Source organism: Lathyrus oleraceus, chromosome 6 (genome assembly GCF_024323335.1).
Source record: "Lathyrus oleraceus cultivar Zhongwan6 chromosome 6, CAAS_Psat_ZW6_1.0, whole genome shotgun sequence".
Taxonomy (NCBI): domain Eukaryota; kingdom Viridiplantae; phylum Streptophyta; class Magnoliopsida; order Fabales; family Fabaceae; genus Lathyrus; species Lathyrus oleraceus.
In genome coordinates this window covers 511576928-511591292 of record NC_066584.1, presented here as the reverse complement: position 1 = coordinate 511591292, position 14365 = coordinate 511576928, and the positions used below count along the sequence as shown (strand labels likewise).

At 38.1% G+C, this 14365-nt stretch overlaps 1 protein-coding gene across 1 annotated transcript; it reads right to left on the bottom strand.

The window, feature by feature from the left end:
* Positions 1-330: 330 nt before the first annotated feature.
* Positions 331-2296, bottom strand: LOC127098121 (3-ketoacyl-CoA synthase 19). The gene has a single exon (XM_051036627.1). The coding sequence runs from the start codon at positions 2154-2156 to the stop codon at positions 699-701; it is 1458 nt and encodes a 485-aa protein (XP_050892584.1). The 5' UTR covers positions 2157-2296; the 3' UTR covers positions 331-698.
* Positions 2297-14365: the final 12069 nt, after the last annotated feature.

The following is a 14365-nucleotide window of genomic DNA, read 5'->3' as shown; positions in this document are numbered from 1 at the left end:
GAAGCACCAAATTAAACCAAATAAAATGTCCTCTTATAATAAGTCATGACATGTGAAGTTCTTAAAACATGTTACTCATTCTATATATAGGCTTAAATAATAGTAGACAGGTTCGGAGAATATACATACATGTCACAATATAGAGAAAATAAAATCTAGCCGTTTTCATTATTGAAGAATATGGTAGAGTACATAATTGAATAGGAAAAAGAAAGATCCAATGCAATAAATAATGTCTGAGAGGGTCAAGAAACCTATTTTTCATACTAGTAAGTAAGGACAATGGAACCATTTAATGCTTCACACACCATCCTCTCTTCATGTGCAATCTTCATGAACCTCATATGGGGCAGTGTTTCATACTTCAAATAACTTTTTTACAAATACATCAATTGCTTTAGACTGAAACATTATTTATTCACCCTAAGATATACACATATTAATGACATAAGCTTTATTTCATAATCAATAGCACACATGGTTATGAGGTTAAACTTGCTTTTCGCCTCTTTTAACCAAATATTACAATATTATAATAATCTTTAAACATAAATAAACTAGAAAAATATTTCAAAATGTTCCCACAGCTTCTTAAAATTTGTATATGATGTAACTTTTCCTTTTTTTTTACTCCTAACACAATCAAACTATATCTTTCTGTATGAGAATCATGATGATGAAGATGATGATTTCATCTCTTAATCAATCTTCATCGTGCTAGTATCCAACCTCACAAAGTTAAGATAATCATGATGAATCCAATCATACTTCTCCTTAAAAGGATTATTCAGTGAAGGTGGAGGATAACTTTCAATAGAATCTTTCCAAACATTGGTATCAGATAAATCTTTCATCACTTCCCAAACACAATTGTTACACTTAAAACCAGCTCCAAGACTAATCATCAATATTCTATCACCTTTTTTGAGTCTCTTTTTTGCTTCCATATAACCTAAAACATACCATAATCCACCAGCAGAAGTATTCCCCCAACGATGAAGCGCCATTCTAGCTGGTTCAAGATCATACTCATTCAATTTTAAGCCTTTACCAACTCCATCAACCACTGCTCTACCACCAGGATGAACACAAAAATGTTCTATACCAGTTTTTAAGTTTATTCCACCTCCTAATACATTAAATATTGGTTTTTTAACCGTTTTAGCGCCGTGGCTAAAAATTACTGACAAAATATTTTCCAACTGAATTTTCTTCATACTGTTGCGTAGAGAAACTGTAAAAAACCGTACCAGTTCCCAAAGCGGGAGAATCTTTGGAACCATACTCTGCAAATTTACTGTCAAAGCTTGTGCTGCAGATTTAACAAGGCTTTTGGTTAATCGAAAACCTGCAAAACCTTCTTCATCTTCCACTTGTATGCAACAACTGTAAGCTTCGTCATCAGCACCATACTGTGTTCTCTCCATGTGTTTCAGTTTCAGGATAGCTTTGTGTTTCAGCTCCATTTTGTTTGTGAACAGCATAGAACAACCACCTGAACGAAAAAGACAGTTAGATAACATCATTTTTTTGTCCTTTCCACAGTACCAATGAGAACCAAGATCTTCTGTGCTAACAACAACTCCTAAGGAATTTTCATGTGTTTTGAAAAGCTGTTGCACAAGATCAATAGCTACAACACTTGCACTACACCCCATTCCTGCGAGATTGAAGACTTTTACATCTTCTCTCATTTTGTATCTGTTTATGATTCTTGCTGTGAGTGAAGGTATTGGTGAAAACAATGAAACATTAACAACAAGAATATCTATTTCTGAAGGAGAGAAACATGTTCGTTTGAAAAGGCCGTCGAGTGTATCAAACATGATTTCATCTATTTCTTCATACGTGTCTTTGAGATTTGGACATGCTTCTCTTCCTTCAAGAACGTTTTTTGGACAGTAAGTGTGTTCACCGATTCCTGAACTAACCATGGTTTTCAAGAGAAATCTGAATTCCTCTAGACCAAGGTTTTTGTTTCTTAGGACTATTTTGGCACATGTGTTTGTGTTGAGTTTTGTTTCTTCTTTTGGTTTGAAACACTCATAGGCTAACATGAAACATGATTGGTTTCTACGTTTAAGAATCAACTTGGAAAGTTGTAAAATGGAAAAGAGTAAAGAAAAAAGACACAAAATCTTTAAGATAGATTCCATGACTTGGAATTTGTATTTTAGGGGAAAAATATTTGTGATTTGTTTCAAGTACCAGTGTTTCGATATATATATGGTTACACTCTCGTTTTAAGTTTGCAAGTTGCAAATGGATAGCTTTCACAAGTTGCATGGTATTCCCTACAGATAATCCGAATTACTAGACCATACTATATTGACTAGTGATATTTATTCTATTATTCTAAAAGGTAATTTGAAAATAATGTTGCGTACTTTTTGTAATATATATTTTGAAAGGACACTTCTTGGAGTATATATGGATAAAGCTTATATGTAGGGTTATAGTCACTAAGTTTTCAACATTTACCAAAATGTATAGAGACTAAGTTAAAACTACTAATTACAAACAACGGTCAATTACTGAATAACAAACTTTGTGAGTTAGCTATTCAATTTTACATGTTGCGAAAAGTACATCGTATGTGACCTTACTAGCAACAAATCAGCAAAACCTCAATCTGAGTTTTTGTGACTAAGTGATATTCGGTTTTAGTTGTTTATTGGTGTACTTGTTATCAAGTCCCTTCACTCATGCTTTAATGATTTTGGTTGTTATGGAGGTTGGAAATCCATAATAATCTATGGAGAATTTCTATAAATCTTAATAAACAAGATTGTTATCACTCACACAATGATAATGAAAAGAACAATTGAGAAAGAAAGAAAAGAACGTTGGAGAAAAAAAATATTTTTTGCAGAATTTTCCCTCTGTCCACAACCTGTGGAAAACTTCTTTATTCACTTTGCAACTGCAAAATTCTGTGAATACAATGTTATGAGTTCTTTCTTCTCTTTTTATAAGAATAAGAGTTACTCCCTCTATTTATAGATTTAGGTTAGCTTGCTTCCTAAGGAAAAACTCAAACCTATAAAAACCCAAAATAATTAACACTACTAAAAATAGGTCAAAGTCAAAATCCTGTGTGAAGCAACATACTTCGACACTTCGACACACTAATACAACTCGACACACTAGGTGATTCGACACTTTCTTACTTTTGTCGAGCAACCAGCTTCAACACAAGGAATTACAATTTAACACACCACCTAATTCATTGTGTCTAAACTATCTACATTCATCATAGCTCTTAGTCTTTTAAACACTTCAACTTGCACTCCTTTCGTCATGATGTCTGTAATCTGTTTCTCAATTCTGCAGTGTTCCACATTCATCTTCCCATCTGCTACCTGCTCTCGAAGATAATGGAACCTCATTTCGATGTGCTTGTTTCGACCATGTGCTATCAGATTCTTCGCCAGATTGATAGCTGACATATTGTCGATCTTCATGGTAATTGTTCAATGACTCTTTGTTGTTATCTCTTCGACCAGATTCACCATCCACGTTGCTTGACATGCACAAAGGGAAACAACTATGTATTCTACTTCGCACAACGATAATGCCACTACTGGCTCCTTTCTCGAACTCCAAGTAACTGGTGCACCACCTAGTATAAACACATAGCCAACTGTGGATTTTCGATCCTCAGTGTAACACCCTTCTAAAAATACCCCAAATATTTAATAACAACAACAAATATATATATATCAGAGTAATCATGCACCAAGGGTGTCACACAACATTTCACACCATAAAAACTGTCATGCTCATTATTTAATTCAACATAAACACTTCTTGTAAAATACACAGCGGATAGAGATCATTCAACATATGTAATACATTACACATAAAATTATTCAACAAGTTAAAACATCCCGTCCCGATGTTACATCTATCAGAGCACGACCCACTAAGTAGACTACACTAGACTCCAGGCACTAGCTTCTACTCAATCACTGCTCGTTACCTGAAAAATAGTTGTAAGGGTGAGTTCCTCAATCGATATAACAAACATTATAAATTATCATGTTATGTTAAGTAAATTTACACGTTAATCACCCTAATCATATCATGCATTCAGTAACGGCACATCAACTCAAATATCATACTCAATAACAACGTAAAATGCAACTCAATAACGACATAAAATGCAACTCAATAACAACATAAAATGCAACTCAAATGAGACTCGACTCATCATGCATGTGGTACCATTCGGAGTAAAACTCCCAACTTAAAATCATTGCCATTTTAGTGGGCATCAAGGCATAAGCCTTCAACTTTCAACTTAAAATTTTGCCAATCCAGGCCAACGTGGTGTGAGCAAAGCTCCGACTTAATGCATATGAAATGTACATGGCATACACGACTTTACAATTCCGACAACATAATAATAACAGCAACACAACAAGGTTTTCAACATAATCAACTTATAATCAACTCTGGCTCATCAAGCCTACAACTCAGTATTTTCAACAACTTTAACACAACTTATCAACATATTTGTATCAACACTTCATAACATAACCCAACAAAATCACTCATCCCAATTAACGATAATAGGCCAATCGCCAATTATGTTCACAACATTAAAATACCAACCAATTATGTTCACAACATTAAAATACCAATTTTTCTGATTTCCAACAGTGTTAACCGGTTAACGCCCTGGGTTAACCGGTTAACGCAGGACAAAATACATTTTCTGGCAAAACGCAACAGTGTTAACCGGTTAACACCCTGGGTTAACCGGTTAACGCAGGCAAAACAGCACATTTTCACAAAATATAACAGTGTTAACCGATTAACGCCCTGGGTTAACCGGTTAACGCAGACAAAACAGCAGTTCCTGCGCTAACACAAGGCAGAATGCAGAGTTCTCCGCATTTTCCGCCGTTGGAGGACTTCCGGACCTCCGATTCAATTTCCGTAAAAAGCTATACGTTCGGGGGAACACGACTCACACAATTACCGATTCAATTACAGCTTAAACACAGTTTACTCATCACCATTTTTCAACATTCTACAATCCCAATTAGGGTCAATTCACGGTTTATCACTACCCATGACATGTTAATCTATAATACCCATTAAACGACGATAAACCCCCCTTACCTGAGATAATCCGGCAATCTCTAAGCTTCGAGCTTTTCCGTTCTTCAACCTTTGCTCTCTAGCTCTTCCTCTTTGCCTTTTCTCCACCTTTCACCTTTCAGCCGCTTCTCTGTTTTACGTGAAAACTCTTTATCAAAAAAAAATGAAACCCTTTTCTCTTATTCCAACTTATATATTTTCCACTAATTATTATTCCAAATAATAATAATAATAATAATCCAATAATTCAATTTATTTAATTAAATTAATAAATATATTATTAACTTAAATAAAATAATTCTCTTATTTTATTCGGGGTGTTACAACTCTCCCCCACTAAAAGAGTTTTCGTCCTCGAAAACATACCTCAAGCAAATAACTCTGGATAAGACTCTTTCATCTGACTCTCCAGTTCCCAAGTCACATTGCCACCTGCTGGTCCTCCCCAAGCTACCTTCACTAAGGCAATCTCTTTGCCCCGCAACTGCTTCAATCGATCCTCAATCCTCATAGGCGATATTTCAACAGTCAGGTTATCTCTCACCTGTACATCATCTACTTGGATCACATGCGACGGATCATGAATGTACCTCCTCAACTGAGACACATGAAAAACCTCATGCAAATTCGCAAGTGACGGCGGTAAAGTGATACGATAGGCTACCTCTCCTATCCTCTCCAAAATCTGATAAGGACCAATAAATCGAGGTGTCAACTTCTTTGACTTCAAAGCTCGACCAACCCCAGTTATCGGAGTAACACGAAGAAACACGTGATCTCCCTCTCGGAACTCAAGTGATTTCCTCCTCTTGTCATGATAACTCTTCTGACGACTCTGAGCAATTCTCATCTTCTCCTGAATCATCTTAATCTTTTCCGTAGTTTGTTGAACGATTTCCGGTCCAACCACAGCACTCTCACCGGACTCATACCAACATAAAGGTGTCTGACATCTCCTACCATACAAAGCTTCAAACGGTGCCATACCAATACTCGAATGAAAACTATTGTTGTAGGTAAACTCAATCAAAGGTAAATAACAATCCCAAGCGCCTCCCTTTTCCAAAACACAAGCTCTCAACAGATCCTCTAGCGACTGAATCGTCCTCTCAGTCTGACCATCAGTCTGCGGGTGATATGCAGAGCTCAATCTCAGTTTAGTTCCCAAAGCCTTCTGCAAACCTTCCCAGAATTTCGATGTAAATCTAGGATCTCTGTCCGAAACAATACTCGACGGAATACCATGCAAACTTACAATCTTCTCAATATACAACTCAACTAATCTCTCTAACGGATAATCCATTCTGATCGGAATGAAATGAGCCGACTTTGTCAATCTGTCAACAATCACCCAAATAGCTTCAAAATTCTTAATTGTCCTCGGTAAACCAGAAACAAAATCCATACTGATACTATCCCACTTCCACTCTGGAATAGCCAACGGTTGCATTAGCCCAGACGGCTTCTGATGCTCAATCTTCGACTTCTGACAAGTCAAACAAGAATAAACAAAACTCGCAATTTCTCTTTTCATTCCCGGCCACCAAAATAACTTTTTCAAATCATGGTACATCTTCGTAGCTCCAGGATGAATACTCAGACCACTACGATGTCCTTCTTCAAGAATACTCTTCTTAAGTTCGGTAACATCCGGAATACACACCCGATTACCAAATTTCAAAACACCATTCTCATCAACTCTGAATTCGCCACCTGGACCTTGATTCACTAGAGTCAACTTATCAACCAAAAGCACATCGGATTTCTGACCCTCTCTGATCTCATCCAGAATACCACTTGTTAACTTCAACATTCCCAATTTAACACTATTGTGAGTACTCTCACACACCAAACTCAAGTCTCTAAACTGCTCAATTAAATCCAATTCCTTAACTATTAGCATAGACATATGTAATGATTTCCGACTCAATGCATCAGCCACTACGTTTGCTTTACCCGGATGGTAATTCAACCCAAAGTCATAATCCTTCAGAAATTCTAACCATCTCCTCTGTCTCATATTCAGCTCTTTCTGATCAAACAAATACTTTAAACTTTTATGGTCACTGAAAACCTCAAATCTTGACCCGTACAAGTAATGCCTCCATAACTTCAGAACAAACACCACAGCCGCCAACTCTAAATCGTGCGTCGGATAGTTCCTCTCATGAACTCTCAGCTGTCTTGAAGCATAAGCTATAACCTGCTTATTCTGCATCAACACGCCACCCAAACCCAATAATGAAGCATCACAGTAAACTTCAAATGATTCCGACGAACTCGGTAATATCAGAATAGGAGCAGTAGTTAACCTTCTCTTTAACTCTTGGAAACCTTCTTCACATTTTGAGTCCCAAACAAACGCTTGCCCCTTCCTAGTCAACATCGTCAATGGTAATGCCAACTTAGAAAATCCCTCAATGAACTTCCTATAATAACCAGCCAAACCAAGGAAACTTCGAATCTCAGCAACAGACTTCGGAGCTTCCCACTTAGATACCGCTTCTATCTTGGAAGGATCAACAGCAACACCACCTCTTGAAATCACATGACCAAGAAAACTAACCTCTTCTAACCAAAATTCACACTTGGACAATTTAGCAAATAACTTCTTTTCTCGTAGAACTTCCAAAACCACTCTCAAATGTTCAGCATGCTCTTCTTCAGATTTCGAATACACCAAAATATCATCAATAAACACCACAACAAACTTGTCTAGGTACGGATGGAAAATCCTATTCATGTACTCCATGAATACTCCAGGCGCATTAGTCACACCAAAAGGCATTACAGAATACTCATAATGTCCATACCTTGTTCTGAAAGCAGTCTTCTGAATATCCTCGGTTTTCACACGGATCTGATGATACCCAGATCTCAAATCTATTTTGCTGAACACACTTGCACCAACCAACTGATCCATCAAATCATCAATCCTCGGCAAAGGATACCGATTCTTGATCGTCACTTTATTCAGTTGCCTGTAGTCCACACACAACCTCATAGTACCTTCTTTCTTCTTAACCAATAGCACTGGTGCACCCCACGGTGACACACTCGGACGAATAAATTTCTTATCCAACAGATCTTCCAACTGACTCTTCAATTCAGCTAACTCAACAGCAGACATACGGTACGGAGCCATCGATATCGGCCTAGTACCAGGTACCAAATCAATCGAGAACTCCACTTCGCGCTCTGGCGGTAATTCATTCACCTCTTCCGGAAACACATCAGGAAAATCACACACCACGGCTAGATCGCCAATCACCAGTTTATCTTTAGCCTCCAAAGTCGCTAACAGCATAAACAACTCTGCCCCATCTACTACTGCCTCATTCACCTGCCTCGCTGATAGAAACAAACTTTTTCCTTCCTCACCCTCAGGAAATATCACAGTCTTATCAAAACAATTAATAGAAACTCGGTTAAACACCAACCAGTTCATACCCAGAATAACATCAATCTGCACTAGTGGAAGACACACTAGGTCCATCCCAAAGTCTCTACCAAAAATACTCAAAGGACAATTTAAACAAACTGAAGTAGTAGTCACTGAACCCTTCGCAGGAGTATCAATCACCATACTACCAAACATCTCAGATATCTCTAACTTAAGTTTCACAGCACAATCCAAAGATATAAAGGAATGAGTCGCACCTGTGTCAATAATAGCTACAAGAGGAAAGCCATTAATATAACACGTACCTCGGATAAGTCTGTCCTCACTGGAGGTTTGAGTTCCGGTCAAAGCGAACACCTTCCCAGTCTGAGATTTCTTTGGCTTCTGACACTGACTTCCAATATGCCCTTCTTCGCCACAATTAAAACAAATCATTTCCTTGTGCTTGCAATCAGCTATTGCATGACCAGTCTTACCACAACGAAAACATCTCTTTACTTCAGCAGTGCATACATTACTCTTATGACCAGCCTGACCACATTTGAAGCAAACTATACCAGCAGGAGCACCTCCCCCACTAGCTCTCTGAGCCGGAGCGGCTCTTTGCTTCCCTTTTCCAGCTGGAGCATCATACGGCTTGCCACGGTTTTGATGTTGCTTGCCTCTGCGATCACTGACAACCTTGTAATGAGCATTATTGTCTTCTTCAAATATCCTGCAGCTATCAACCAATTCAGTAAAAATGCGTATCTTCTGATACCCAACAACCTTCTTAATTTCAGAGCGCAGTCCATTTTCAAACTTGATGCACTTTGAAAATTCAGCACCAGCACCAGTGTAATGAGGATAAAATTTGGACAGCTCCACAAATTTCGCAGCATAATCAGTGACAGACATGTTTCCTTGCTTCAGCTCAAGGAACTCAATTTCCTTCTTACCACAGACATCTTCTGGATAATACTTCCTCATGAATTCCCTACGGAATACATCCCAAGTAATGACTTCACCTGCCACGGTCAACCTCTCGTGAGTCTCTAGCCACCAGTCATCAGCTTCGACTGCTAGCATGTGAGTACCATACCGAACCTTCTGAGCTGGAGTGCAATCCATAACACGGAAGATTCTCTCAATCTCTTTCAACCATCCCAAGGCTGCATCTGGATCATGCTTTCCTTTAAACACCGGCGGATTCTCTCTCTGAAAGTCGCCAAGCTACGTGATCCAGCATCCCCACCAGCATTTGGCAAGTTCTGCACAGCTTGTGCCATCGCTTGCATTGCGGCAACCATTGCAGCGTCATTCCTTCCAGCCATTTCAACTTATCACTACAACACAACTTAAAAGTTAGACTAGTAACAATTACACAATTGTCAGACAGTAACGACACGACAACTGGCCGGACAGACCGACCTGCTCTGATAGCACTAATGTAACACCCTTCTAAAAATACCCCAAATATTTAATAACAACAACAAATATATATATCAGAGTAATCATGCACCAAGGGTGTCACACAACATTTCACACCATAAAAACTGTCATGCTCATTATTTAATTCAACATAAACACTTCTTGTAAAATACACAGCGGATAGAGATCATTCAACATATGTAATACATTACACATAAAATTATTCAACAAGTTAAAACATCCCGTCCCGATGTTACATCTATCAGAGCACGACCCACTAAGTAGACTACACTAGACTCCAGGCACTAGCTTCTACTCAATCACTACTCGTTACCTGAAAAATAGTTGTAAGGGTGAGTTCCTCAATCGATATAACAAACATTATAAATTATCATGTTATGTTAAGTAAATTTACACGTTAATCACCCTAATCATATCATGCATTCAGTAACGGCACATCAACTCAAATATCATACTCAATAACAACGTAAAATGCAACTCAATAACGACATAAAATGCAACTCAATAACAACATAAAATGCAACTCAAATGAGACTCGACTCATCATGCATGTGGTACCATTCGGAGTAAAACTCCCAACTTAAAATCATTGCCATTTTAGTGGGCATCAAGGCATAAGCCTTCAACTTTCAACTTAAAATTTTGCCAATCCAGGCCAACGTGGTGTGAGCAAAGCTCCGACTTAATGCATATGAAATGTACATGGCATACACGACTTTACAATTCCGACAACATAATAATAACAGCAACACAACAAGGTTTTCAACATAATCAACTTATAATCAACTCTGGCTCATCAAGCCTACAACTCAGTATTTTCAACAACTTTAACACAACTTATCAACATATTTGTATCAACACTTCATAACATAACCCAACAAAATCACTCATCCCAATTAACGATAATAGGCCAATCGCCAATTATGTTCACAACATTAAAATACCAACCAATTATGTTCACAACATTAAAATACCAATTTTTCTGATTTCCAACAGTGTTAACCGGTTAACGCCCTGGGTTAACCGGTTAACGCAGGACAAAATACATTTTCTGGCAAAACGCAACAGTGTTAACCGGTTAACACCCTGGGTTAACCGGTTAACGCAGGCAAAACAGCACATTTTCACAAAATATAACAGTGTTAACCGATTAACGCCCTGGGTTAACCGGTTAACGCAGACAAAACAGCAGTTCCTGCGCTAACACAAGGCAGAATGCAGAGTTCTCCGCATTTTCCGCCGTTGGAGGACTTCCGGACCTCCGATTCAATTTCCGTAAAAAGCTATACGTTCGGGGGAACACGACTCACACAATTACCGATTCAATTACAGCTTAAACACAGTTTACTCATCACCATTTTTCAACATTCTACAATCCCAATTAGGGTCAATTCACGGTTTATCACTACCCATGACATGTTAATCTATAATACCCATTAAACGACGATAAACCCCCCTTACCTGAGATAATCCGGCAATCTCTAAGCTTCGAGCTTTTCCGTTCTTCAACCTTTGCTCTCTAGCTCTTCCTCTTTGCCTTTTCTCCACCTTTCACCTTTCAGCCGCTTCTCTGTTTTACGTGAAAACTCTTTATCAAAAAAAAATGAAACCCTTTTCTCTTATTCCAACTTATATATTTTCCACTAATTATTATTCCAAATAATAATCCAATAATTCAATTTATTTAATTAAATTAATAAATATATTATTAACTTAAATAAAATAATTCTCTTATTTTATTCGGGGTGTTACACTCAGCATCACTACACCAACTTGAGTCAGTGTATCCCACTAGTTTGCATTCTTTTCCTTCATCAACTGTAGGAAACAAAATGTCATAGTCAGGAGTTCCTTTCAGATACCTTAGTATCCTCTTCGTCGCTGCTAGATGTGATGTATTTGGCTTCTGCATGAATCTACTCATCATATCTACACTGTATGCTAAGTTAGGCCTTGTGTGACAAAAGTATCAAAGTGACCCAATAAGTCTTCTATATTGGGTTGGGTCGACATCATCTTCATCTGAATCTTTCGACAATTGTAGTCTGGGCTCAACTGCAGTCGAAGTTGGGTTGCAATCTTGCATCTCAAATCTCTTGAGTATTTCACATGCATACCTTCTTTGATGCATCATCAAACCTCTAACACTCTTTTAGAATTCGATGCCAAGGAAATATGAAATGTCACCCAGATTTGACATTTCGAATTCCTTATTGAGATCACCTTTGAAGTATTCGATCTCCTTCTTACAACTACTTGTTTTCAACAAGTCATCGACATGGATACATAGTATAAGCAATTCACTCTTGCTTCTTCTTACATATACTCCATGTTTAGTTGTGCACTTCATAAATTCCTTCTCCCTTAAGAAGTCATCTATCTTCTTATTCCAAGCTCTTGGAGCTTGTTTAAGTTTGTACATGGCTTTATGCAACCTGTACACCTTTCTTTCTTCACCTTGTTTCACAAACGCAGCTGGTTGTGTAACATGAACTTCTTCTTCTAAGGGGCATCTGCTAGTTGTTCATGTTTGCTAGACCAACAACCAACCTAATTGTTTTGATCCTAGCAACAGGTGCAAATTTTTTGATGAAGTCGATTCCTTCTTTCTAAAGAAATCCTCTCGCCACAAGTCCCGCCTTGTGTCGAGTCACTTCTCCTTTGGGATTTAACTTCACCTTCTATACCCCTTCAAAGCGATTTCCTTCTTGTCTTGGGGCAATTCGACAAGTGACCAAGTGTTGTTGACTTCGATTGACTTTAGTTCTTTGTTCATTGATTTCATCCACTTCGAATCTTTCAATGCCTCAGCTGCATTGACTGGTTTGACATCTGTGTAAAAAGCATAGTGTACCATCTCACCTTCTTCATTGACCACATCATCTGATGTAATCACACAGTCTTGCAACCTTGCAGGCATGTGTCTTGTTCTTTGAGGTCTGCTTGGGCCTGCTTCACCTCTAACTTCTTCTCAAACTTCTCTTTCGACTTCACTAGCTCGTTTATCACATAAGATTCTCACTGAGTCCTTCTTAAAACTCATTCCAATCCCATTCCTTAGGCTTATCTATGATCACGTCCATGATGATCACCACTTGCTTATTCACTGGGTCGAACAACTTGTATCCTCCAGTCGAATGATATCCTATTAGGATCATCTGACTCGACTTGTCATCAAGTTTTCTTATCAACTGATCTGGCACATATCTATGTGCTATAAATCCAAACACCTTTAGATGACTCAAGCTAGACTTAACACAATACCAACATTCTTCTGGCGTGATTCCTTCTAACTTCTTCGTCGGACATCTGTTCAGGATATATGTTGTAGTCGACACTTCTTCTCCCATTAATTCTTTGGATATATGCTTGCCTTCAACATACTTCTCACCATATTCATGATGGTTCTATTCTTCCTTTCTGCGACTCCATTTTGCTGTGGAGTGTAGGGTGGCATCACCTCATGCACAATCCTTTCTTTCACACATAATGCATCGAAGTATTTCGACGCATATTCTCCACCACCATCAGTCCTCAGAATCTTGATCTTTCGACCGCTTTGTCTTTCGACCATAGAATTAAACTTAACAAATACATCGATCACTTCACTTTTCTTCTTGATCAGGTAAGCCCACAGTTTTCGACTGAAATCATCTATGAATGTAACAAAGTATTTGTTACCTCCAATCGCATCCACCTGTATAGGACCACATACATCATAGTATATGACTTCAAGAATTGCCTTCGACTTGCTTCTTGCATCCTTATTGTAGTTGTTCTTGTGCTATTTCGCCTACACACTTCTTTTGAAATGTTGAATTCTGGTAATCCTGAAACCATATATCTTCTCTTCAAATATCTAATGTCTTTGAAATTGAGAAGGCCAAGCCTATAATGTCATATTCATTCATCTCTGTTGACTGTTGTTGTAAGGCACTTATACTCCATCATATTTAGCTCAATCTTGAAGGTTCTATTCTGAGACATTGAAGCCTTCAAGATCAACCTTCCATTTGAGTCTAGAACTCTCATCATCTTGTCTTCGATCGACACCTTGTAGTTCTTTTCGACTAATTGCCCTATGCTGAGAAAATTGCTCTTCATGCCTGGTATGTACAACACATTTGAAATTATTGACCTCTTGCCATCTTTCCTCATAATCAGAACATCATCAACACCTTCAGCTGCTAGAGTATTGTCATTTGCAAATTTCACCATGTTCTTCAATGAGGGACTTATGTTGACAAACCAATCTTTTCTTCCAGACATGTGTGATGAGCATCATAAGGCCAAGTACCACTGGTCCTTGAATCTCTCTTCATCTCTCGTTGTAACCATCAACAACATCTCTTCTTCTTCATGTTTCGCCAGCTTTGCATAAGTTTCTTGATTCTTCTTCTTTTCTGGACAATCACTACAATA